Source organism: Mustela nivalis, assembly GCF_964662115.1.
Source record: "Mustela nivalis genome assembly, chromosome: 10".
NCBI lineage: Eukaryota > Metazoa > Chordata > Mammalia > Carnivora > Mustelidae > Mustela > Mustela nivalis.
The window spans coordinates 56,660,135-56,686,055 of NC_139029.1; the positions used below are offsets into that span (position 1 = coordinate 56,660,135).

The following is a 25,921-nucleotide window of genomic DNA, read 5'->3' on the forward strand; positions in this document are numbered from 1 at the left end:
TGTAATCTGGATTGTAATTAATAGTAAACATCAATGCTGGTTTCTTAGTTTTGTCAAAAGTACATGGAAATTTGTTAATGATGGGCAAAACAGGGTGGGGGGGAATAGTGGAACTGCGCAAATTTTGCAACTTTTCTGTGAATTTAAAGTTACTCCAAATTGTGTTTCTAGCCACCTATAAATGACTGAAATACCCTCTTACCAAACCACTAAGAAACACCTGACCATTCTGATTTAACATTTATCTTCTGAGACAAATTATGTGATTATTAGAGATAATACTGAAATTTGCTATCAGACTTGGGAGTAAATCCCCATTTAGCCACTATTGTGGCTCCCTTAGACAAATTCTAAATTTCCTTAAGTTGTAACCTTGCTTTTTGTAAAACAGTATGTAAAACTAACAGGGAGAATCCTATAATGCCTGTAATCTCTTATTACATACCTTAAATTGTCTTTTAATTAAAATCACTCACACGATTTCCCAGTTCAGTAAAGCTACAAAGTTACTTATAAAACAGTTCAAAACTGTATCAAAAACAGGGGGCAGAGTGGAGAAATACCCTGCCTTCTTACCAACATCTACACACTAGCTGTGGATGCCAGAATACAAAAGATAAAAGGGGAAACAAAGACTTATTTTACTTTTATAACTGTGCCTAGAGGTTATCTTGCATTTTAAATTTGTACTGAACGCAAACATAGGATACCACTCAAATATTGTTAAAATAAAAGAATTCTAAATGGGAACTTCAGAAAATTTAGCCGTTAAAATAGTTGTTCAGTGTCCAAAAGTCAGTTTTAAGTTAATTCAAGAAGCACACTATGGAGTACTATTTTATCACATGAAATAAACTATGTGATGTTGTGGTAGGAAATAGTCAACGAATTTGGGTATTCTCCATGAAAAATAAAGTCACAAAAATTTTGAGTATCCAAGGTTATAGTTGATCATGAATCTGGTATGTTTTAAACGAAGCACTCCCATATAAACACAGGGTGATGTTATACAAAGGTAAAGGAATATAAAGAATTTAAAACGCACAATCAAAAGTAACAGGACTATAATTAATTTAAAAATGAACATTAACTCAGAGCTTAAAAATTCTAATTTATTTCTCACAAATGCCACTTGATGCTTGAGTCACAGCTTTATTTACATTTGTCTACAGCATCATTTCCTCATGAAATGAACTAGTACAGCTTAGTTAAACCAAATGAAATCATAATCATCTGAATTGTCTGTAAACTATTAGCTAAATTTATAACCTTGCATTTGCTTAGTACAGCCAAAGTTTCAAATACAGAAAGCACAAGAATAAACCAATGGTAACATGTAGACTCTAGAAGATCATCTGGGCAATTTAGAAGGTGGACTTTCAAGAAGTCTGAGGCACAAATACAAGAGAGTAAAAGTTCTTGTGCAACCTACAGTAAACGTAGCAAAGAAAATTAAGACGTAAAAAAACAAGGGGAAGTTCATTGTAAAAATATCGTCAAAATACTTCTACATAAGGTATTTTTGCTTTCACCTTTAGATCACTTGAAGAGAAAAATCACTCATTTTAAAATAAAAAACAAATAATTCCGTTTGGTCTGTCTACTAAACACCTTAAAACTTTAAAATTTTTAATTGCAGTAGACAATAATTTAAAATTAAGGAAAAAAACCAAAAAGTGGATACTGACCCCCATGACAAAAAGTCCCCAAGTGCACTGTCGATTTCCCTTAATATACTTACCTTGCATTGTCACTGAAGATACTGCTAAGAGAAACCTTTCTGTTTTTAAGCCAGAGGACAAAATGGGGTTCAAGTGACCAGATTTTAATTTTGAGAAATAAAACAAACTCTGAAAGTATTTTAAGCCATAAGTAATTTCAAGTGAATAGGAACAACAAGTAATTCTGCGTGTCATGCAGAAATAAGCATTCATTTGTTACTAAAAAGAAAATTTTATGCAGTGTTTGAACATCCCAAGGCAAATAAATGTTCACTTAAATTCAGAATCTCTGTTGGTCTTTCACTCAGAGAAATATTCTTCTGAAGCTTTCTTCAATTTGTTCCTCATTAACTATGATTTAACTTTGTCTACCCTACCATATGTGATAACTGGGTTTTTAAAGGGTATCACATAAAGCTTCTTAAAATATTAAGATAAACATTTTGAAATAAACGACTTTCTCATCATTAATGCCAGTAAAGAGAGGAACTGGTTTTACACTTTTGCTCAAAATTATGTGTCAAAGAGAAATGAATAACATCCCTTCTGCAATTCAGAAGATTTTTCTTCATTAAATGTGGTGATACAAAACGTAAAACAGAGTAAGAGAGAGACAAAGATTCTAAGGCACCCTCAGCATAGGGAATTTCAAATAAAAGTTTCCAGTTGGCTGTTTTCAACGAGTTTTAACTTTTTCTGGTAAGAATCACTTTGACATAGATTAACATAAACAGGTTGACTCCTCTTCCCAAATTGTCATAAACAGATTGTTTCCAACTACTTTACCACAGTCTTGCCTCCATGCCCAAGTTCAGGCAAGCCTAGGTTATCCTGTCTTCAGTCAATAGACAGTTCATATTCGGAAATGAAAAAAAACAAGAGTTCAAATTAGGAAACAAAGTACTTTGCCATAGCTGAGATGGTTTTAAGTGAAGCAAATGGTTGTAAATAATGAATGACAAATAGAGCATATATTTTGGGGCATTATGGCTTAAAATACTATTTAACTTTTAATTTCACAAATAAACACAGCTGTATTGATCTGAAAAGCAATGAAAGGCATGCACCTCTACTAGCAGATTTAGCACTTCTGACCAAGTAAGACACCAACTTCTTAAAAAATATGCTTCATGCACTGTACTGTTTTTTTTTTTAAGATGTAAATTTTAATACATTATTTCTTTTTTGAACTTGAACGGGAACCAGAATGGGATGATCCAGATGATGACCTGTGGTGCCTGTAAGACATAAGGAGAAAGCAGATAATCTAGTAAGCTAAAGTTGATTATCCAGCATTCATTCATAAGACTGTGAAAATATAAAAAATAAGACCTTAATATGCGGGCAAAATAATTAAAATGTAAGATACAAATGTATACACATAACAACTAACTAGTATTTAGATGTTGGGTGTGAGCTCAGCAATAGCATAACCATAATTTAAAATTCTCTATATTTACAAATATCTTCTCTTTTCAAGATATAGCCACCTCTCAATTATTTAAGGTAATGAAGAAAAGCCTTGCAGAAATGTGTAAAATTACAGATAATATACAACAAAAGCATATAAACTTGGTAATGGAAGTGTGACTAAATGAATCCCTGTGATACACTGTAGTGTGTAGTAAGTCTATATGTAAAACAAATAAAGCAAGGCTTCTGTGTATGAAAATATCTATTCATAAATAATTATGTTTGGAAATCTAGGTCACACAAGATGATTATACAATTAGTTATAGGGTTATATTCATGCAGCTAATATGAATAAGTCAATATATCAACCTGGGTAAAGTAGTGGTGTTCCGAGGGGTTGGCCCTGGGCTCAGGGTTGTTTAGTGTTTTCACCAATCACCTGGCTTATGGAATAGAGAACATGTTCATTAAGTTTAGATGACAACAAACTAGGGGGATTATATGTGGCTAAGATATAAATTTGCAGAGTGGTAAGAAAGCAACAGAATGAATTTCACTCAAGTACGGAGTAATTTTCTTACAAAGGAACAAATGCACAAAAACAACACTAGTTGTGTGTAACCTTAATATCTAAACTTTAAAATGTGAAGAAAAATTAATCATTCTGTACACAAAGGAATCATGAAGTAACTCTACCACTGAACCCAGCAATAATTAGATTCTTATTTCTTATTTTCAGAAGCTGAAAGAATATGGAAAATTTGCAAAGACTACAAAGGAAATCATTAAAATGCCTATATAATTAGACATTGAGAATGTAGAGAAAGTTAATGAAACTGAGTAATTAATTAGCCTGTTGCAGAAAAGGCTGACAGAGGACACCTGCCCTCTCTAAATTTTAAAAATGTCAATATAGTAAGGTGATCCAGTAAAGGTCTTTCTCTTAGGGGGAAAAATAAAAGATCTGGACTGCAAGATGAAAAATTTATTAGCTACAAGAACAATTTCCTTATATCCTTATAGATGAAGGGCATAAAACAATAATTTGCTGTGGAAATGCATTTATACATATTTATATGAGAAAAGATTTCCAATAATAATATAGTTAATTTTTTTTTTACTAGAGGCCCCAGAATTCTGATTTCTAATATTTAATGTAAACTCAAGAACATAAATCAATACATTTAAAAATCAACTTCTAAATTATTTCTACATACAGCCTCTGAATTACAATCTTAAAAGACAATAACCGAGAGTTGGCTATAAGAATCATATACGAAAATAAAAATTTAAACAATAAAATGACCAGATAGTGGAAGAGTAGTTTGATCTATGACTTTTCTAAGCAACCTGATCAAGCACACAGGATAAACAAAATAATTAATGGTTTTGAAGTTCAAAGTTGAGAAGTGTAATTTAAAATTGGAACAAGGAGAAAATGAAAATCTAATCCTTGACTAGGAAGTTTAATCTAATAAACACACTTAAGAACACCCATTCTTATTTCTACAGAAACCCAAACCTTTCGGGTGACCGTGATCTTGTTCGTCTTTTTTTGCGATCACCAGATGAAGAAGATCTAGAACGACTTCTCTTTCTGTTCCTCTCAGGAGATGATGATGAACTTGAATAAGATCTTTTTCGTGGGGAAGAAGAGCCCCTGTGGGACCTGGAGCTGGATCTTCATTGATTGAGAAACAAATCAAACATTTCATTAAAAGAAGAAATGAGGCAGATCGTTTAGTTAACAGATAGCTCCAAAAATAAACAGGACATACAACTGAAAACTTTGTAAGAAGGAATACTTACTGCATACTCAACAGAAGACTTCTGGGTTCAACCATGAAAACAATTCTATTTAAGTACAATTACTTTAACATTCTAAGCGTTCATCACTTACAATTTAAAACCAGCTTAATATATTATGGAACTAATTTTTTTTAACTTAAGACTTACATTTTAAAGTATACATAAATAACAAAACCAAAAGGTAACTGCATTGGCATGACTTTATGTCTAGAAAACATCATCCCATTTGGGAACAAACTTGTGTTATATACAACTTCCTGAGGCAAATATAATAATTCCCTGAGGAATTATGCAACCTACTGGTTGAGTTGCTATATAAGAGGCAGGGATTGAGGACAGCAATGGGAAAGAAAAGTAACTATTAAACTGTCAAATAAAGAAAAATAAAATGAATAACTTTAAAACTTTGATTTATATTAACAATCTTTATTTTTATGAAGGACTATTATTCATGAAGTATGAAGTGTTGACATTCACATGTTTCAGGCAGAAGTAAATGTGCAAATGTTTAATGCAAAATTTTTTCTTCATTTACATATTTTGGTTGAAGGAATTTAGCTCAAACTTCCCAAAAAATTCACCTTTGGGCTTAAAATAAAATCAGAAAGCCCAAAAGGAGAATTCTTTGGAAAGTTATAAGCAATGAAAAAAATGTTTGGGAAGAACATGAAGGCTGTTCTGTAAATCTGAATTCTAGTACTTCCCAAAGGGATATAGGACTTAAGGATCTTCACCTAAGAAGCACTCAAATAAAAGTACTAAAACATTGATAATACATAGTAACAAGAAACTCACTTGCTCTCCATTTTGTACTGGCTTACTACAAGCCTGCATACCATTCTTTCTTCCTTTAATGTTAAACTGCAAATGCCTGTTAATGCTACAGATTTGGCTCTACTAAGCAAGTGTTTTTTACCAAAAACTATCCTAAAACTTCAGTGTGAATTTCCACACAAGTGGAATTTTAGTCGTTTTCTATTCTTGTTAGATGCTTTAAATAAATGATCAATAAATCAACTTAAAGGGCAGCATATTTTGACCAAATTTAGAAAAAACTTCAAGAAAGTAAACACTAATGTTTCTATTTGCTTCTCCACAAATTGTTTTCCTTTACAGGTTCGACTAAATGCAACTTGAAGTTAACAGTAATGCTTGCTTAAGACCACATCCTACCTAGACTAACCAACATATATATTTTTTAACCAACCACACTTTAGTTTATAAAGTTTAAGGAGTGTTTGTTCTATATACAGTATTTATGTAAAACATTTTGTATTTGTAATTCTGTAGTATTTTATATATTACCAAAAAATGGAAATATGTATGAAACATTCCAGAAACTTTATCTGAATGTAAATGATAAAATAGTTTCTGTAAATACAGAAAGAACTGCCCTACAAAACAAAATCTGTTTGGGGGCAAGGTTAATTTTCTTCCTTTTAAGAACACAGTAAACTTTTTCTCTGCATATTTCAAATTTTATTTGAACTATTATTGCAAACATGACTTTAATGTACTAGAGATCTGATGGTAAGACTTGGCTCCATCTTCCTACTTCAGCATATTTTACCTAGCACGAAAATAACAAACCTTGCGTTATGCAAAATTGCAACCTTAATTCAATCATGGGAATGTCTTGGCACATTGCTGGCAATGGAAACATCTCATGGTGAGAAAATTAAGCTGAGGCAAGTGCATTAGTTTTCTAATGCTAAAATAAAATTGACAAGTAGAAGCAAATTAAGAGGAAAAAAGCAGCAACGCCTTCTGCAGCCTTTAAATATTTTTTCTCTCTCTTTACAGAGAGATGCTACCTCATTCACCTTGATTTCGACCCACGAGATCTCGAACGTTCTCTGGAACTGGAACGAGATCTTGACTGCGAACTGGAAGAACTTCTTGAACGGGACCTGGAACAACATGGAAGGATTTTTTTTTCCAGGACCACTTAAATGAACTTTGTGAAATGAACACTGAAAGAAAAATATATATTAGAGTTCATTTTCATATAAAAAGACAGCTATTTGAGATAGATATTTTCAAAATACAGTATTTTACAGTAACTAAACAGTTTACTGCTTCAATAGTTATGCCCAAACTTAAGTTTAAAAAAAAAACAACTAAATTTTGCCCAATTTACTAAATTTACTTAAATTTGCCTAAATTACTACAAAATTTTGTCTAAATTACTACAAAAATCACTCAAAATGTACAAATAAAAACACTAAGCATTACCTCACTTCATTAAGTACTTTCTGTTCACAAATAATTTTTAAAGCAACTGAGGACTTATACATCCAGGAATAATGAATGCTGTTTATAATTTAATTTCTCTGATAGATCTCTATCAATTTCCCTGATCTCTACCAATTTCCTTGTTTCCTTTGTTTGTAGCTAATATGACATTTTTTTTAAGTATGACGCCATGTGTATGTATGTTTAATCGCTGTTTTCTGTCTACTCAAAGGTTAGGGAATTAAAGAGATAACACATTAACAATCCTGTCATTGTCTTAGGTAATTACTGAAAAATGACACAAGGGGAGATACGGCCTATTTAAATTTTAAAAATCACAAAGAAAATAAAATTCACTTATTAACCTAATATATACCTTTAATTTATCCCTTGAAGTAAAACCTTGCAGCAAAAGATTACTATTACATTTAAATCTTAAAATTATCACACCTGTAAGCTTTCAGACTTTACAGTACTCAAACAAAAATTATCTGTTAAGTACTCAATTAGCTAATATTTTTGTCCCTAAATACCATTAAAATTCATGGTCCATGGCTTCACTGCACCACGAATACAATTCTTCAAGAGAACACTGTCTATAGAAGGTACTGCTTTTGCTCACCTAAAATTTTCACTGCTGACTATGCAATCAGGTATTATTAAAATTTTACATTACTAGCAAAATAATATTCAAGTACAACACCAACTAAATCCTTTTTCCTGGACATCTCAAAATCTCGAGCATTAAGCCAAAAGAACTAATATGTCTGAATTTCCTCCTTTACTCAAAACACTTACATCAAAGTAAATTATTAAAACACTGTCCATTAAAACCAATGATATAATTAGTGTCTAGAAAATTTCTATACTCGCCTTTGACATCATGAGTGAAATCTTCCTTTTACTTAAAAGTACCTAAATGTATACTACCTCTTTAAGTATCACTATATGTAATGATTTAAATTAATTTTTAAAAAGTCTATTTTAATAAAAGGCATGGTGCTAAAAAAATGGGTTTGCACTTCTGAAAATACCAGACAATAACTTCATGCCACTAAGAAAAATTATTTTGTAAATGCTGACTTGAATGAAATCTCTAAAATAAAAAGGAAAGCTTATTCAGTCAAGAATAACAAAATTTATAAATAAAGAAGTTAGATACTGACATTTTGACTGGTGTTACCCTTGACCTGTACCCGTTTACCTGGACCTAGACCTTGAACTTGAGGGGGAGGATGAGCGTGATGAAGAACGTGAATGTGAAGATCGAGACTTTGAGCGACTTCGTCTATTAGATTTCTTTTTATTACTATCTTCTTCTTCACTGGCATCAAGATTATATTTTGAGAGATCAGCATCATCTTCATCCTCATCCTAACAAGAATTGAGTCAATTATTTACACATTTGTGTATGAATGCTATCTACTAGGAATGATGAACAGTTGTCTGCACTCAACATCTCCATATAGATATATGGTATCATCAACAGATATATGGTTCCATCGACATTTCAGCAAATTCTCAATCCTAAAATCTGCCCATTATATTCCTCGTCTCAGATAAACAGATGACTATCTCAGACATTTCAGTGAAGTAAACCTAAAAGTCATACTCATTTCTTCTTTTTCTGTCACAATTACCAAGTAAGCTGTCAAGAATTTTCAGTTTTACCCCTTAAAAGTCCTTGAATCCCTCTTCTTTAGTCTAAGTTCACAGCTTTGCTCTTTTCTTTAGTATATTACAGTATAACCTCTCACATAGTCTCCATTCTGCCTCCCCAGTATGTTATTATATTGACAGTCACAAATCTGAAACAGATCAGATTTGCTTGATCTCATTTCTTAGGAAACAAGCTTTAAAAAACTTGTTCCACAATGATTTGATAAGTAGCATTTGAGGGCTTCTTAGGATCAGACCTCAAATGTACCCTTAATCTGGATATATACATCAGGCCATAAAACTTTAGACTCTGGACTCACAGAATGGATACCACCTGACCTGATAGTGTTTGACCCTCTCACCACATTCTCCTCTCTGCTTTAACCACATTAGTTTATTATGATTTTTTGATGTTGTTTGTTTCTTTCCTTTATTTAAATGACTTCAATTTGCTGTTCTCTGCTTGTGGCCAGCATTCTATCATTCAAGGTCTCAGCTCAAATTCACCTCCTCAAAAATCTTTCTATCCACTGAAACCAAAGTAGCTCTTCTCATGTTCTGTTATTATATTTATCTTTACACTACCACTGCTATCTAAATTATCTCATTCATTTATATCTTTCCGCTCTAGAATTGAAGTTCCATTAAAAGAAGGATGGTTCTGTCTCATTACTGTAACTCCAGAGAATAGTGCTTGGCAGAGTGAAGTTCAAAATCTTTTTGAGAACAAATGAATACATAAAAACATATCTTCACTATTGGGCAAAAACCACTGAAAAGATTCATGTTATATCATAGCTCAAATAAGACTAAGCGGAAATAAGACAAGGAAATCATTTACCTCATCTAATTTGTATTTAGAAAGATCTTCATCCTCATCCTCTTCTTCTCCCTCAGATTCTTTATCTTCAACTTCCTTTAAAATAGATGCAGGACCAACTGCCTTCCCTCTGTATTTTTTCTTTTTACGTCCGAACTAGAGAAAAAGTTTCATATTTCTGTTAGCCGAAATGTTTTAAAATTACTATTTTTTCTAAGAAATTACTTTTACATATTTAAGTAAATAAGTATTTTCAAGTTAACTTCAACAATTATGTATTTAAGTTAGGACTTCTTAAAAATGATAAGCTGTCTTAAAGGGTACAGAGTATACTTACAAAAATATACATTTATTATTCCTTTACATTTTAGGTATTTTTTAATGTGTTCTAATTTGTGTTCAATCTGCACACTAACATATGGCTTACCTCATCATATTCACCATCAGATTCTTCTCTTTCTATATATTCAACATTTTCTCTTTCATTAAAACCACCGCCATAGCCTAAAAATGGAGGGGGCATAAATTGTTACCCTATGACAATTCATTAAAATAATAAAAACATGTCAAAATTGGGTCGCTTGGGTGGCTCAGTGGATTAAAGCCTCTGCCTCTGGCTCAGGCCATGATCCCAGGGTCCTGGGATCGAGCCCCATATTGGAGACTCTGCTCGGCAGGGAGCCTGCTTCATCATCTCTGCCTACTTATGATCTCTGTCAAATGAATAAAAAAACAAAAATAACAACAAAAATGTCAAAACTGCCCCCAAGCAATGGAGAAAAGAGAAAAATCTCATCAGTTACATTTGTCTAGCTAATAAATTACTACCTAAAAAAAGCGTATTAAAAAACATCACTACAGAGAAGAGTGTTAAACTTAGATACATCAGCTAAAAAAAGCCTGTTGCTACATTCCTAGCTCTTCTCAATTTCAAAATGTCCTGTATGACTTAGACAATGCATAGGATACCCAGGTGGAAAACACCTCCTTCAAATCTATGCTATAACCCAGGTTTTAAAATAACTTCCCTCTATACTTTATCATAATTCTTCTAAGACAAGTAGACTCAGTAAGAACTAAGAATCAAATTTCACTGAGTACAGTTGCAAATAGACTGGTATCTTTGGATATGGTGAACTTTTGCTGGAATAAAATGTAGCTAGGGTTTGGAATATTCCTCATTATATAAACAAACATGATGACATAATACACAACACCAAGTTGGTTTTAATACAAATATTTTTAATACATTGTTCAAAGTCACTTAGGTTCAATGAAGTAGGCAATAAAAAATGAAAATATTCGGGGTGCCTGGGTAGCTCAGTGGGTTAAGCCTCTGCCTCCGGCTAAGTTCATGATCCCAGGGTCCTGGGATCAAGCCTCGAATCGGGCTCTCTGCTCAGGAGGAAGCCTGCTTCCTCCCTCTCTCTCTGCCTGCTTCTCTGCCTACTTGTGATCTCTGTCAAATAAATAAATAAAAGCTTTAAAAAAAAAAAATAAATAAATAAAATGAAAATATTTTATTAAAAAGTAATCAAGATCAGCAAACCACTATTCTTTGATGTCACAACTAACTATAATTAGATCAACAGCTTTTTGACACAGACTTAAGAGAAACTGGAGCTAGTTTTAGAAAGAGTGAGATTTTGAATAAATCTGCCATTAAAAACACAACAGACCTATGTCAGCAAGAGCAACATTATCTAAGTACTACTGTACATGCCGCAGAGCAGTACCAGCACACAAAGGCAGCCAAGTCCAAGATTTAAGGATTTCATGAATGTGCAAAACCTAAATAAATTTATGAACAAAAAAGTATTTTTAAAGACCTTAGGCTATGTGGCTTTAATATTGACAATCATGGGCATTTAAAAAATGATCATTTATCCTATCATCATTTTATAAGAGACACAAATAGTAGAAAGGATATAATTGTCCCAACAACAGAATGTAATAAATTTAACTTAAAAAAAAAAATCACATTAGGGGTGCCTGGGTGGCTCAGTTGGTTAGGCAACTGCCTTCGGCTCAGGTCATGATCCCAGGGTCCTGGGATCGAACCCCATGTCGGGCTCCTTGCTTGGCGGGGTGCCTGCTTCTCCCTCTCCCTCTGCCTGCTGGTATTCTCTCTCACTCTCTGTCAAATAAATAAATAAAATTAAAAAAAAATCACATTAAATTAATCTTATCTTCATTAGAGTCTGTATCAGTGAACACTGCAATGTGTAGGTGCTTATCCCTCAAATACTTGCATGTGATCTCTTTCCTCCTCCTACCTTATCTCAGAGACAATATGGACTTCAACTGTATTATACAAGAATTTCCTTTTGCTTCTGTACGTGATGTACAAATGAAGAGTGTATTAAATAACAGTAATAACTTTTCCTTACTAAAATCTTGGCTCTAGCTTTTCAGAAATATAAAAAGAGAAAAACAAGTACAAACAAGTGTACCCTGAACCTCAAGAAAACAGCTCATACTCAATGCTAATTTTAGATTACAAATACTGTGGAAAGTTGTAATTCACTATAGTTTACCTCTAGATATATTTAATATTTTATCAGTATGTCCTGAGATTAAGGTATGCGTAGTATAATAACAAACTTTTAAAAGATGACTAATAATAAAGATATAAGCTTCAAAGTACTTAAAAGTAGGAAAAACCCCAAATTTCACAGCATCTAGATGGAAAGTAAGTCATTTTAAGAGATGATTAGTTAAAGAACTAAACTCTAAAAACTTAAAAGGAGAAAAAACTAAAAAACAAACCCCCAAAAATCCACAGGATGTAGATGGGAACTAATTTACATATGAAAATTAAAAAAAGGCAAGTGAACAAATATAATGCAATATAGCATGATTATTTTCAGGTCAGCAGTACAAAAAAATGCCTGATACACCAGACTATTACTATGTGGAAACATGTAAAAATATTAAAACAATCGTATTTAAAACCAATAGTTGGGCTTTTAGACAGTTCTTTGTTCATATTTAAGTAATTTATAGCTGAAAAATGATACAGCAAATAAATTACTGCAAGATTTAGAAAGTGAACTATAATTCACAAGTAATTCTGCATAGGTATGTAAGTAAAATTACTTTTTTTAAAAGAAGATTTTATTTATTTGAGAATGAGAGAGAGAGAGAGAGAGAGAGAACGAGAACACGAGCAGGGAGAGGACACAGGAAGAAGCAGACAAAGAGGCAGACAGAGCAGAGAGCCTGATGTGGGGCTGGATCCCAGGATCCCAGATCATGACCTGAGTCTACCGCAGCTGCCTAAATCCAAGAGCCCTGTAAAATTAATTTAAAGTGAGTATCATAGCAAATATAAAGCTATTTTCATGTTCTCATATAGGCCATAGAAAAAATTCAATTTTTGACAAGAACATTACTAATGTATAAACTATTCAAAATAGAAGAATGGCTGAGTAAATTATTTGTATAATTATTTGAAGGAATAACAGAGAAGTCAGCAATCTTTCAGTAGTACATCAACTTTTCTTTTATGCAAACTATCCAATGCTTAGGAAATGTTTCCCAGAACCTTGGACTTCCTTATTAAAAATAGTAAAGAAACACTGGAGAGCAATGGTATAGGTTTTTTTTTACACCTACAACTGTGACCAGCAAAGACTACTAGTTATAGCCAGAGAAGCGAGAAAGAGTCAAGACACCAGAATCACAGAAAAAAATACTAGGTAAAGGAAAAGTGAAGACATCAAACTTTGAGGATTTCAGTTGCTCTTGCAATAGTGAAACTTAAAAGACTCATAAAATAGGTCAGAGAATACGAATAGACAAAAGGCTTTTCAGGAATAAAATTTAAAAAACTGTTAAAGATTTTGGACTTTATCCTATAAACAAAACAGTTTTAAACCAATGAAATTTTTACTCTAAAATAAAAAACAAAACAAAAGAAAAAACAATAAAAAAACAAAACAAAACATCACATCTCTGGGACGCCTGGGTGGCTCAGTTGGTTAAGCAGCTGCCTTCAGCTCAGGTCATGATCCCAGGGTCCTGGGATCGAGTCCCACATCGGGCTCCTTGCTTGGCAGGGAGCCTGCTTCTCCCTCTGCCTCTGCCTGCCTCTCTTGTCTGCCTGTGCTCACTCTCGCTCCTCTCTCTCTGACAAATAAATAAATAAAATCTTTAAAACAACAACAACAACAACAACAAAATCACATCTCTGGCTGCCAACAGAGAAATGGGGGCAGAATATATACAGACACCAGCTAAGGAGCTATTTCTCCAAGACAAGATATAGTGGTATTCCTATCTAGAGGAGTGGTGGAAAAGAATTTTGCGGGAGGAAGAGGGTGGAGAACAGAGGAGAAATGAAGGAGTTACTAAGCACATCTAGATTTCTGGCTTACGCAACAAGCATATGGTGGGTAGTACTAATCATGAGAAAGAGATCAGTAGAAGAGGGCCAGGTCCTGGGGGAAAATCATGAGTTCAGTTTGGATATAATAAGGTTGAAATTTAGATGGTAATGTTCAATAGGCAGTTTAATATATGGGTCAAAGAAGGCTCAGCTGAAGACATATATCCAAGTATTATGTGTGCCAAAGATTACTTTAACTAAGGGCTCAGGAAAAAATGCCCAGAAAATAAAGAGCAAAGAAAGAAAACTTAAGAGACTGAATCTTGAAGAAACTCAACAAATATTCTGTGGCCAGGGAGATGATGATCAATCTAAAAAGGACACAAACTACCAGAGGTATGGGAAGAAAAAAGATCAAAAAAGATAGAACATATACTTTAAAGGTGAAGGAAGGAAAAAAAAGGAAGACTCTTTATGAGAAGGCTCCAATCTATCCAATCAATTTAAAGGCCAAGAATGAGAAAAGTGGGGTAACACTTGAGGACTGAAAAAGAAAAAAATATCTAGACACTAGACTATAATCTCACATGAGAGATTATTATTAAAAAAAAAAAAAGAATTAAAAAAAACAAAAAAGGGGGAGAATAAAACAAGAATTTCTGTTGCAGCCTCGAAGGCTTGGTCCAGGTGATTCTGGAAGGGCTAATGGGTCTCATACCCTCAGAAACCACACAGTGTAAGTGGTGTGACGTTCTCAAGGAAAAGAAACAGGGAAGTAGTTTAGTAAGTCTAAGTCTGACAATGATAACTGTATACAGAAGCCTTTGATTCTGTGATGTCTGAGTCACTACATGATAAAGTCAGATTTTATAATATGGTTGGGTTAACTGCTGATAACTGAAAAACTATATTCAATTAGGTAAATATTTTCATCTTACCACAGAGAACACACAAAGCCAAAGATAACCTATTACTTAGGCCAATGGTTACCAAACACCACCCAAATCACCTACAGATTTTTGGGACACACACCCAAAGAGCTTTCATGGTTCTGTTTTGAAATCTGTTTTTTAAAAAGTTTCTCAAATGACACCAAGGCACAGCTAAATTTGAGAATTACTGCCTAACCTTTAGACAATTATCTTAAAAGAATAGCCTCTCTGCCTTTTTTTTTTTTTTAAAGATTATTTATCTATTTATTTCTTTGACAGAGAGATAAGAGAGCACAAGGAGGCAGAGCAGCAGGGAGAGGGAGAAGCAGGCTCTCCACTGAGCAGGGAGCCTGATGTGGGACTTCATCCCAGGACCCAAGGACCATGATCTGAGCCAAAGGCAGCTGCCCAATTGACTGAGCCACCCAGGCATCCACTCTCTGCCCTTTCTAATGTCACTATTTGTCAGTATAGGACTCTCTAATACTGTATTTTATGAACTGTGTTATTATTAAATAAAATATGATCTTTTCTGGGTATGAGAGAAAAATACCAAGATAAAAACCTAAGGGCAAAACAGACAGAATCTTCAACTACTGTGCTCTTGTTAAGAGAAGATGATAGAACTGTCAATTAATTTTTAGTTTTTCTAAAATCATTTAGTTAGAATGTGATTGTATTTTACCTGTCCTTTCTTCTAATTTAGCATACTTTGGAGTATTACACATGTTACACTCTGATCTTCTGGCCCAATTCACATTACTGCATCTTTAGAAGAGAAAAATACCAAATTAGTAGGCTATAATACAACCTAAGAAAAAAAAGTAAAATTTTTTGACATTCTAAAATTTTAAAATAAAAACTAGGATGAAATCACTACCATAAAGAAACATTTATTAAGAATATTGCAAACAAAGAAAATGTACCAGTAGTGGAAATTTTCTGAAAAGAAAATACAGATTTCAACAGAACACTGAACTATTTAAGCAGAGAAGCAAAAGCTATATAGTTTGAGAAGTGCCTGTCATTTTTTTTTTCCAAAAATATGAGGCAAATTATACCTACAAAGATTTTGATGCCTTCAGGGGAAAATTCATTTTAAAGGTTTCACTAATTTTTCAGTCTCCAAATTCACCTCAAAGAACAGTAAGGTTATACCCTCCAAATAAAGTTAAATTTTTTTTGAGGAGTAACTGCAAACACTGAATTTCACAGCATATAAAATCCAGTGATTTAATCTGTTGGAGAATTCTCCAATACAAATTTACTATCGGATCAGGAATTTATGTAAAACCCTCTTCTGATTCAGTCCTTTTTCATATATGCAATTCATCTGCACAACAGAAAAGATGAAAGTTGGAAAAAATCTATACAGAACCTGAAAATCGAAAGTATTAAGGAAAACTACCTGATCAAAGATAATTATGGCAAACAACTTATGATTCTAAATCTACCTTGTAAACAGGCAAAATGAATTTTGTAGTGTATTTCGTATTAATGATAGAGACTAAAAATTTTTGAGGTTTTTCAATGAGAGAAGTAGGTTTTGGTAGTTTTAAATAGCCCCTCTTTTTTGGGAATGCAAGCTTACCTTAAGCATTCATTTACTAGTATACATAATTCATCACAGTAAAAACCAATACTGCCCTTAAAAAAAAATAGAATTTAAGAATTCTTTATACTACTCTGTCAGATATGGACTAAACAATCAACGTATCTTTGATTTAAAGGTTTACTTGGTTTGTCAATGTGACTAGTAAGAATTGGAAATACTAATAAGTAAAGGTTAGACATGTTATTATGGAAGAAAAAGCGGATAATTTAAAACACATACGTTTTGCACTGCCAGTCATTAGCACTAAAAAGGCCTCGGCTCTTTTCTGCGAGTGTCTTCCCTATTTCAGTACCCCCAGCTTTCATCATCTTAGCCTCAGTTGTTTTTTCTGAAAATAGGAAAATAATGCTTTACGAATCTGGGGAAATTAAAAAAATGGTCCATATACAGTTGTAATAGAAGCTTCCTTAAATGCTTACCTCGACCACATCTATTACAGCTGGTTCTTCTGGCAAAGTTTACATTTCCACATCTGAAAATAAAAAAAAATATATATAGATATAATATTTAAATCTACAGAATTTTTAAAATTCTATAGGCACAACTTTTAATGTGTTCTTATTATATACCCACATCCAGAACTTCTAATGCCATCTCAGTCAAATCACAAAACAAACAAACAAAAAAAACCCAATTCCCCCCTCCCCAAATCCTTGCAATGAGGTGGAAAAAAACGTATGATTTAAAATCATAAGTTCAGGATAAAAATATTCCAATCTTTCGCTAACTGGTTATGTGATCCTGGTTAGTCATTTGATCTCGGTGTTTCAGTGTTCTATTGGCATCTACCATTGATTATAACAAAATCCCCCTGGCAAAACTGAACTAAGATAGGACTCCACTTCAACAATTACTGAAAGGCACCGAGAACTAAAACAACTCAAAATAAATCCTGGTACAGAAAGAAGAAGATAGGTACAAAAATACATTAAGTATTGTAAGAAATACATAATCCTAAAGATGGACCAAGTGGGAAAATAAAGATAAATCAGAGACGGCTTCATGGGTCTCGACAAAATCTTTTTACAAACGAGATGGATTGTAAGAAACTTACAATCTAACTAAAAGTGTAGGTAAGTTCAATAATCACAAGGAAATGGGAGTTTTCTAGGGTTATTTACCAAACCTCTGAAACCTAGTTGAAAAAAACCACCACAACCAATAAACTCAACATGGTGCAACACAATATCACTTTGTTTATATCCAGCAAGAAAATTACCAGGTTCTCTAGCAATGGTCTTAAAAGTGCATCTGTATATTGGTAAAAGCCTGTTAAATGCTCTGAATAACATGCAAATCTTAAATTTTAAAAAGCTGATTTCTTTTAGGTGTTATACTATAATGAAATAAATGTATGAATTATGGAATGGGCACTAAACTGTGCATTCCATATGATTTTTAGACATTTTCCCCCATAAATCAATGCCTTATGATCCAAATAAGCACTGAAAATATATCCTGAATATACACACTGTAGAAATAATACTTTATTCACTTAACAGTAACAGAGCTGAAGATACTCTCTTCGACCTACTTCAAGTATTTGCATATGCTATCATAATGACACCATCAAAGGCACATCATTCTACAAGTAACCCACAACACAAAAATCACAAGTTTTTAATCTTCTGAATGTTTTCAACAGTCTGTATCACTTAGGCCAATGCTATTTGTAGCATATGAATTTGTTCTATTCAATACTGTTAGGCTGACCTGATCCTTCAGGTAATCCCAATCTTCATGCAAATGGGCCATCCATTTATTATTAAATAAACACAACAATATTTCCTTTAACTACTTAAGGTGTGCATAGAAGTCAAATGTTGGGGAAATAAGGATTTAACGTCCTTTAGGGGCAGTAATTGATTTAACTTTTCTAAAACTACTACCAATAGCTAACAAGAGTACTCACATTTTGTGGATTTTGTTGTTCTACACATTATCTATACTATCGTGTATTCATTAAAGTGGAGCTATTCTATACCAGTTTTTTAGAGTTAAATAACCTATTTACATGGTCTGTAAGCAATAGAACTGGAATTAAGCCCATGTCTGTTTCAAAGTTTCTCCGCTTTATTACCGCTAACTCTATGATGTTGGAAGCCAACTTAGTAAGAAATCACAGATTTTTATTTGAACGTGAGTTGTGCTTGCCATTTTTTGGACAATTACTTTCCATGTGTTTCCAGATAGGTGCGTTTATTTGAGCACCCTTCCAAAGAATGTGGCCATTTAATAGAGCACAGTGGCTTCAGCAACAATGTCAAATAGCTCAGCTACTGAAACACGTGCTTCTCTGATGCAGGAATCTCCAGGGCTGAGCAGGCAAAAACACTGGCCTCTCGTCTTTAACAAGGTGATTGGTTCAACTGTTGTGAGGAAATTATCAATGAGGAGAAAAAAAATCAGAATTTCTTACATAAAAGAAAGGTAGTGTTTGGGTAAGGGGGGGACTCACAAACAGTAGGGAACAAAACTGAAATTAAAAAATTCAAAACAAAACAACCAAAAATCCACGGCAAATTATGAGAAGCAAAAAAAAAACCCCAAAACACCGAGTTCGAGAAAGCAGCTTCCCGCGAATAAAAGTTCCGCAGAAAAAAGTCACGTGGGGCATATCCAATCGCAAGCTGGCCTCCTCTGGAGATTTCCTTATCGCTGAAACCTGGCCGAGGCGGGGGTGGGGTGTGGAGGCAAAAAGGTAGGCCATCTCGCTTTCGAAAAAGAGGGGCGGCCTTGGAGAGAAAATGTCGAGGAAACCTGGAGACCTCCTCAACACAAAGGCCCCCGAAAGAGCTCAGAGAGAAGAGACTGGAGCCTCCTTCCCGCCTGGGAGCTGGCGGTTCGCCGCCTCAACCCGGCTTGAGGTACCAGAGACTGTGAGAACGGAAAACGCCGAGAGAACCTTGAAAAACTTCCACCGATAAACCCTGCCCCAACTTGGGACCCTTCATGAACTCACTTTTTGTCAGGGCAAATCCAGTCACCGTCACTGACTCGGAAATTCTTGGTCGACATCTTGGACGCCGCCACCACAGCCACCCGCAGCTACGTCTTCGCAGGAGGAAGCGGGCTGGGGACTTTCGGCACTCCGGGGCTGTCCCCAACGACGCCTGACTCCGACGCACCACTGCACCAGGGCTTGATAATGAGGACCCCCGGCGGGGATTGAGTGTGAACGTTATAGTCCAGAGTAAGATGCCTGTGCGATTGTTTTCTGGCCGAAGGAGTTACAGTGCAGATGAATTCTCTAGAGCTAAAGTAACAGGCGCCGCAGGGTCAGCCCAGGCGGGAGGCCTTCGTGGCACTGGAAGCCTCGGAGAGCCCCCTACAGGCGGGAGGACCCAAAAGAAAAATACTTCCGCTCATATGGGCGGAGCTAGGGAGCCCAGGCGGAAGTGACTGTACTCAGGTTTGAGTTTGGGACCGCGGATTGCTTAGTAGGTTTAGCGGTTGAGGTATGATGGGCTAGTCAAGTATTTGTAGAAGTTATTTTAATAAAGGATTGAGAACTCTGTTCTTTAATCATGCACTCAGCACACGGATATCACTTAGAAACTTGCTGGGTTTTGACGCGTACGTCGAATGTACACGTGGGAACCGACCAATAATTTTAGAACTAGGATAGTGCCAGTATTGTTAATATTATCAGTGTGTCTTTTACCCCTTGCTTCTCTCCAGAGTTAACATGCTCCTCTTTTGGGTTTATTTTTTTGCTTTTGAAAAATTTATGTTTCTAAACTGTTGAGCTTTACGAGGATAGTTGGTTGTTATGTTTTTGTTTTTGTTTTGTTTTGTTTTCACTCAACAGTGTACTTCCAAATTTGTTGGATTTTAGGTTGTTGCGTATATTTGCATGTGATTGTAGTTCCTTAATTTTACTGCTGTATACTGATAATATTTCTTTGGGTGGCGGTTTATCCCTTCTATTTAACAGGTTTGTCATTATAAACTGCGGTGGTATAAATATTCTAATGCACAGATTTCTGTACCAAAATATAAGAATTTTTCTAGAGTATGACGTATACCTACAGAGAACATTTTCAACTACTTCCTAATTATAATAAGTGCTTTAAAGTCTGATGATTTTAACCTCTTAGTCATTTAGGGGCTGCTGGGCTTTTTTTCCCCCTTGAGAATTGGTTATATTTTCCCACTTCTTTATATATTGATTAATTTTCTTTGTTGAGTAATTGTAGTTTTTATCTTGGACACTTTGAATGGATCCTGTTAAAAGCCTTTGGGGAATATTGGTTACTTTGTTTTGTTTTGGGAGGCAATCAATCCAGTTTGATACAGTTCCGCAAGCTCAGTCTCACTTTCTGTGTGTGCTGGTCCTTAACAGTTCAGTTTTCAAAGGCTTTGTTCTGCTTTGAGTCTGCCCTATACATACAACACGGAGAATTATGTTGGAACTTGGGCAATACATTAGTTCCCCTTATTTGCAGTTTTGTTTTTCCTGGGTTCAGTTACCTGTGATCAACTATGAAAAGCAGATGATTCTGACTTACCTCAGAAGGTCAGGGGTTTGTCACTGTGTTACAAATGCCTATGTCATTCACTTCACTTAATCTCCTCTTATAGGCATTTTATCATCTCACATAAAAAGAAAAGAGTGAGGTATGCCTACGTGGCTCAGTCATTTATGTCTTGATTTTGGCTCAGGTCGTGATCTCTGGACGGTGAAATGGAGTCCCGTATCAGGCTCGGGGCTCAGCACAGAGTCTGCTTGAGATTCTCTTTCTCCCTCTTCTTCTGCCCCTTTCTCCCACTTGCACATGCTCAATAAATACATAAATAAATAAAATGTTAAAAAAAAAGTATAAGTGCAGTACAAAAATATATTTCAAGAAAGACTACATTAACATAACTTTTATTACAGTAAATTACTGTAATTGTTCTATTTCATTTTTAGTTATTATTGCCTAATTTATAAATTAAGCTATAAATTAACATAGGAATGAACATATAGAAAAGATGTATATATAGGGTTTTATATACATAGTTTCAGGCCTCTGCTGGGGGTCTTGGAACATATATCCTACGGATAAGGGGAGACCAATGTAGTTTAAATTATAGTTCAGTTCACATACCTTTTGCTATACAGCTTTGTGTCTTTCCTGCAGATGCTTAGTTCAGGTGTGAGAACAGAATTTATATGAGTTTATGCATAGAATTAGGGGGTCCCCTTCGACAGCTCTTTTTGATATTCATTTCATGCTCTCTGTTTTGTAGGGACCCCTCTTTGTGTTCCTCTTGTCAGAAATAAGAAGGTTTTCTTGGACTTCTAGCTGTCTTCCATAGCAGCAATAGCTGACTGGGGCCCACACTGGGGCAAAGAAGTAAGACAAAAAAATGTGAATTCCCTCTGTGCCCCTCATACCACAGAGACCTTCTTTCTGAGTTCCCTTGTTCAGAAAGACAGGGTTTTTCTTGGTCCAAGTCTAAGGCCCAACTCTCAAGTAAAAGCCCAGATGGAGAAAAGGAGGCGGGGTGGGGGGGGGAAGCCAGGTGTTCTGCCCCCCCCCCCAACCTTTGGCTTACAGAAACCTTTTTCTCCATTTATCCTGCTAGAAATACAATATTTCTCAAAAGAAAAAAAATACAATATTTCTCTTCATTTTTGCTGCCTGTGTGACCGTTAGTTTTATTAGAGACCAGGCCTGAAGTCAGCTGTGGGAGAAAATAGCAAAAACAAATAGGGCATTTCTCCAGCTTTGATTCTCCCCAGTCTGCCCATCTTTGTTTACTTTTCAGAGTCCTCAGGTAGTTGCTTTTTTTTTTTTTTTAATTTTGATCTGAGCTTTTAGCTGTAGTCAGTAGGAAAGAATAGTGATCCTACTTCATCTTGGCTCTGGCAGTGCAAATCAAGGAAATGCAAATTACTACTATATACTCATCAGAATGATTAAAATGAAAAATTCAGGGTTGCCTAGGTGGCTTAGTAGGTTAAGGGTCTGCCTTCGGGCTCAGGTAATGCAGGGCTCCTTGCTCAGCAGGGAGTCTGTCCTCCCTCTGCCTGCCACTCCCCCCTGCTTGTGCGCCCCCCCCCCGACAAATAAATACATAAAAAATCTTTTAAAAAATTTATTAAAAAAAATAAAATGAAAAACTTGGACAATTCCGAGTGTTGGAGAGGGTGTGGAACAACACATTCTTATACATTCTTATACACAGTGGTCGTATCAATTGATGTGTCTCCTTTGGAGAACATTTGTCCAGAACTTCTAAACATATGTATACCTATGGTCCTGAAACTCCACTCCTAAGTATATTCCCAACAGAAATGCACATAATGTTCACCAGAGATGTATATAATAATGTTCATTATTACACATTCTTAATAACCCCAAACTAGAAATTCCCAGTTGCTTATTAATGAGAGCCTATATTCACCCATTGGGATATCATATATAACAATGAAAATAAATTACAACCACATTAAACAGTGTGGCTGCCACTGAAAAATATAATATTGATTGAAAAACCATATACAAATGAGTACCTTTACATGAAGTTCAAAAGCAGACAAAACTAATCTAACATAATGGTTGCCTTAGGACATGGGAAGGAAATAACAACTGGAAGGGTACATCAGGGGCTTTGTAGGATCCTGGTAATATTTGTCATGATCTGGGCTCTAGTCTTACAGTTATCTTCTCTTTATAAATACCCATTGAGCTGCACACTTAGGACTTGGGGATTTTTTAAAAGAAAAAGTTTAAAAAATACTTATATTTACCTATTTCACTTATCCCATCATTCAGTAGATGCTTTTTAAATATTATACCAACTTGAGGGACAAAGGGTGTGTTCACAGACCCACTTGTGACATGTTATTGAGGCTGATAGAGACCCCAGGGCCTTAGCCCCTTCCTGTCCGCTGCTCCCTATTGCTCCTGCTGAGACAGAAAAAGACGAAATGGCCATCCCGCTTGGTTAAGAAAAAAAGTTCCCTGGGATGACTTAGCACTCTCCTGAGACGCTTCCTTATAGATTATACTTCCACATAAAGGGGGCCAATCAGCCCTGAGAGACTGTGAAAAAGTCCTCTTACCATCCCCCATCACCTGTAACCATAAAAACTTACCCCTAACCCTGCTGGGTGCTCAATTTGGGGGGAATGATCCCACTAGCCTGCCAACGATAATAAAACTGAGTTCTCTCAGATTTCCATGTGCTGCTTTAGTTTCCTTGGTCGCTTCAGATTTTCCCCTTTAGATTTGGTTCCGTGACTGGGAAACCCAACTCCGCTGGCCCATTGTGTCACTGGTGTGGGACAGGAGCTGAGCCGTGAAGGACAATGGAGTACATACCCTAGGGTTTAGGCATGTCCTGCTGATTTTGGCAGACCCAAGATGGGTTCTCCCGGATAGTCGTGGCTCACCTCCGCCTGCTGGACCAACAATACGAGTCGGAGGACAACTGGCTGGATCCACCCATCAGGACCAGGTAAGCCCCAGGGCCACTGGCCAAGTCAGACCTGTCCATTGGGGATGAGAGGGGAGCCTGATCACCTCCCATTAGTCAGGAATACCCAGAGGGGGTTGTCCAACCTACTTGAATGTGAAGAGTGCCTGACTGTGAATCTGTCTGTACGGCTCCACTGCTTAGGCTATGGAGTCTGAGTGGGCTGCACCCTGAGTCTTGCAGAGCATCATATGGCATAACAGTCATCCACTCCACGGAGTAGCCTGGTCCAAGGCTTATACAGATAGACCTAAGCTAAGACCTTCCTAAGTTCCCTTGAGGGATTTGAGCAGGACAGCATCTGAAAAAATCCCCTCCCTTTGTCTGCAACATCATTCACGATGGGAGGGAAACCCAGTAAACCCACTGTCTTAGACTGCATGCTTAAAAACTTTAAAAAGGGCTTCAGTGGTCATTACAGGGTTCATATGACCCTGAGATAACTCAGGACCCTCTGCAAGCTAGAATGGCCTAGTTTCGACATTGGATGACCCTCAGAAGGAACCTTAGATTTGCTTACTATCCGACGTGTTTATCACGTAATCACCAGAAACCCAGGGCATGCAGATCAGTTTCCATATATTGACTCCTGGTTAGAAATAGCTAGAACTCCTCCCCCATGGGCACAATTCTGTGTAAATAGTAAGGGACAGTGCAGGATCCTCATCGCTTAACCAACCAGAAGTACTTGGAATAAAGCCATACATCATGGCACCAGGAGGAAGAGCTCCCACCACCAAATGATCTTCCGCCCTCTCACAACTGCTCCTGAAGTCAGACCTGGTACCCCACCACCCTTGGTCTCCCCATCACCACCAGTTCCATAGGGATGGAACCGGTTGGAACCTGCGTCCCCCCAATTCCAGCGCCAACTACACCTTTGATTCCGCCAATGGCCCCAGTCTCCCTGCCACCTCCGGTTCCCCAACCATCAGTGGTCTCACTACCAGCCTCCTTACCACCCCCAACTACTCAGAATGGGGACTCCTCCCCAGAACCCGAACCCCGAAACATCACGCACCGCCTCTGAACACGGGAGATCCTGGCTTATCAAATGCCCCTCCGTGAGACTTGAGGTCCTCATACGATTGGTGCAGATGGCACCCCCCAACCAGGTTGGCCTATCATTTATTATCAGCCTTTCACCACTACCGACCTCCTAAAGAAACATCATACTCCCACATGTTCAGAGAAACCACAGACAATGATTGACCTCATGGACTCCATCTTCCAAACCCACTGACCAACATGGGAAGATTGTTAACAGCTCCTTCACACCTCGTTCAGCACCGAGGAGAGAAAAAGAATCCTTCAGGAGGCGCATAAGTGGCTCGAAGAGGTGGCTCCAGCAGGCATTATGAATACCAAGGGATGGGCTCAAGAGTCTGCACTGGACAATCAGCCTGACTAGGACTTCAACATAGAAGAAAGCTGTAATGCTATCAAGCACTGCATCCTGCAAGGTCTTTGACAAGGTGCCAAGAAACCTACCAACATGTCAAAGACAGCTCATGTGACTCAAGATGGGGAAGAAACTCCTGGTTATTACTACAAGTGACTTTGCAAGGCTTTCCACATATACACTTGATTTGATCCAGAAGCACCAGAGACCAATGGATGGTAAATGCAGTCTTTGTGGCACAGTCAGCTCCTGATATCTGTTGCAAGCTCCAAAAACTTGAGGGTTTTGTCAGGATGAACATCACCCAGCTACTAGAAATAGCGAATAAGTTCTATTGAAACCTAGAGACTTTAGCAAAATGCGAGGCTGAAAAGAAGATGAAACAAAAGGTCACCCTGCTGACTGCAGCCCTTCAACAAAACTCTCAACTATGAGGACTGCCAGAGCAGTTAAGAGGACAGCCTCAACAATGCAGAGCCCTCAAAAAGGATCAGTGGGCATCCTGCAAGGAAATG

General features: G+C 36.2%; 1 protein-coding gene across 3 annotated transcripts; it reads right to left on the reverse strand.

Annotated features, from left to right (window-relative positions):
* Nucleotides 1–1,091: 1,091 nt before the first annotated feature.
* On the reverse strand, nucleotides 1,092–19,832 carry ZRANB2 (zinc finger RANBP2-type containing 2). Of its 3 annotated transcripts, none has more exons than XM_082687931.1 (11): nucleotides 19,497–19,786; nucleotides 16,954–17,006; nucleotides 16,754–16,862; nucleotides 15,605–15,687; nucleotides 10,085–10,161; nucleotides 9,679–9,813; nucleotides 8,383–8,552; nucleotides 6,767–6,853; nucleotides 4,657–4,815; nucleotides 3,504–3,577; nucleotides 1,092–2,959 (listed from the first exon to the last, which is right to left on the reverse strand). In XM_082687931.1, exons 1-10 carry the CDS (start codon nucleotides 19,550–19,552, stop codon nucleotides 3,544–3,546), a joined length of 963 nt encoding a protein of 320 aa, XP_082544057.1. In that variant the 5' UTR covers nucleotides 19,553–19,786; the 3' UTR covers nucleotides 1,092–2,959; nucleotides 3,504–3,543. The 3 variants fall into 3 exon arrangements, 2 of the variants coding, with proteins under 2 accessions (XP_082544057.1, XP_082544056.1); XR_014299865.1 differs by having other exon boundaries at nucleotides 2,865–2,959; nucleotides 3,504–3,573; XM_082687930.1 differs by lacking the exon at nucleotides 3,504–3,577 and having other exon boundaries at nucleotides 19,497–19,832.
* Between the last annotated feature and the right edge of the window lie 6,089 nt (nucleotides 19,833–25,921).

What these genes read in the sequence shown, in the direction of transcription:
- ZRANB2 (XM_082687930.1), bottom strand. Translation starts at nt 19,552, where the DNA reads ATGTCGACCAAGAATTTCCGAGTCAGTGACGGTGACTGGATTTGCCCT. An exon ending in AGTTCAAGGTCTAGGTCCAG is followed by an intron (nt 6,854 to 8,382) that starts GTAAACGGGTAC and finishes ATGTTGTTCCAG; the next exon opens with GTCCCGTTCAAGAAGTTCTT. An exon ending in AGATCACGGTCACCCGAAAG is followed by an intron (nt 2,960 to 4,656) that starts GTTTGGGTTTCT and finishes TATGTCTTACAG; the next exon opens with GCACCACAGGTCATCATCTG.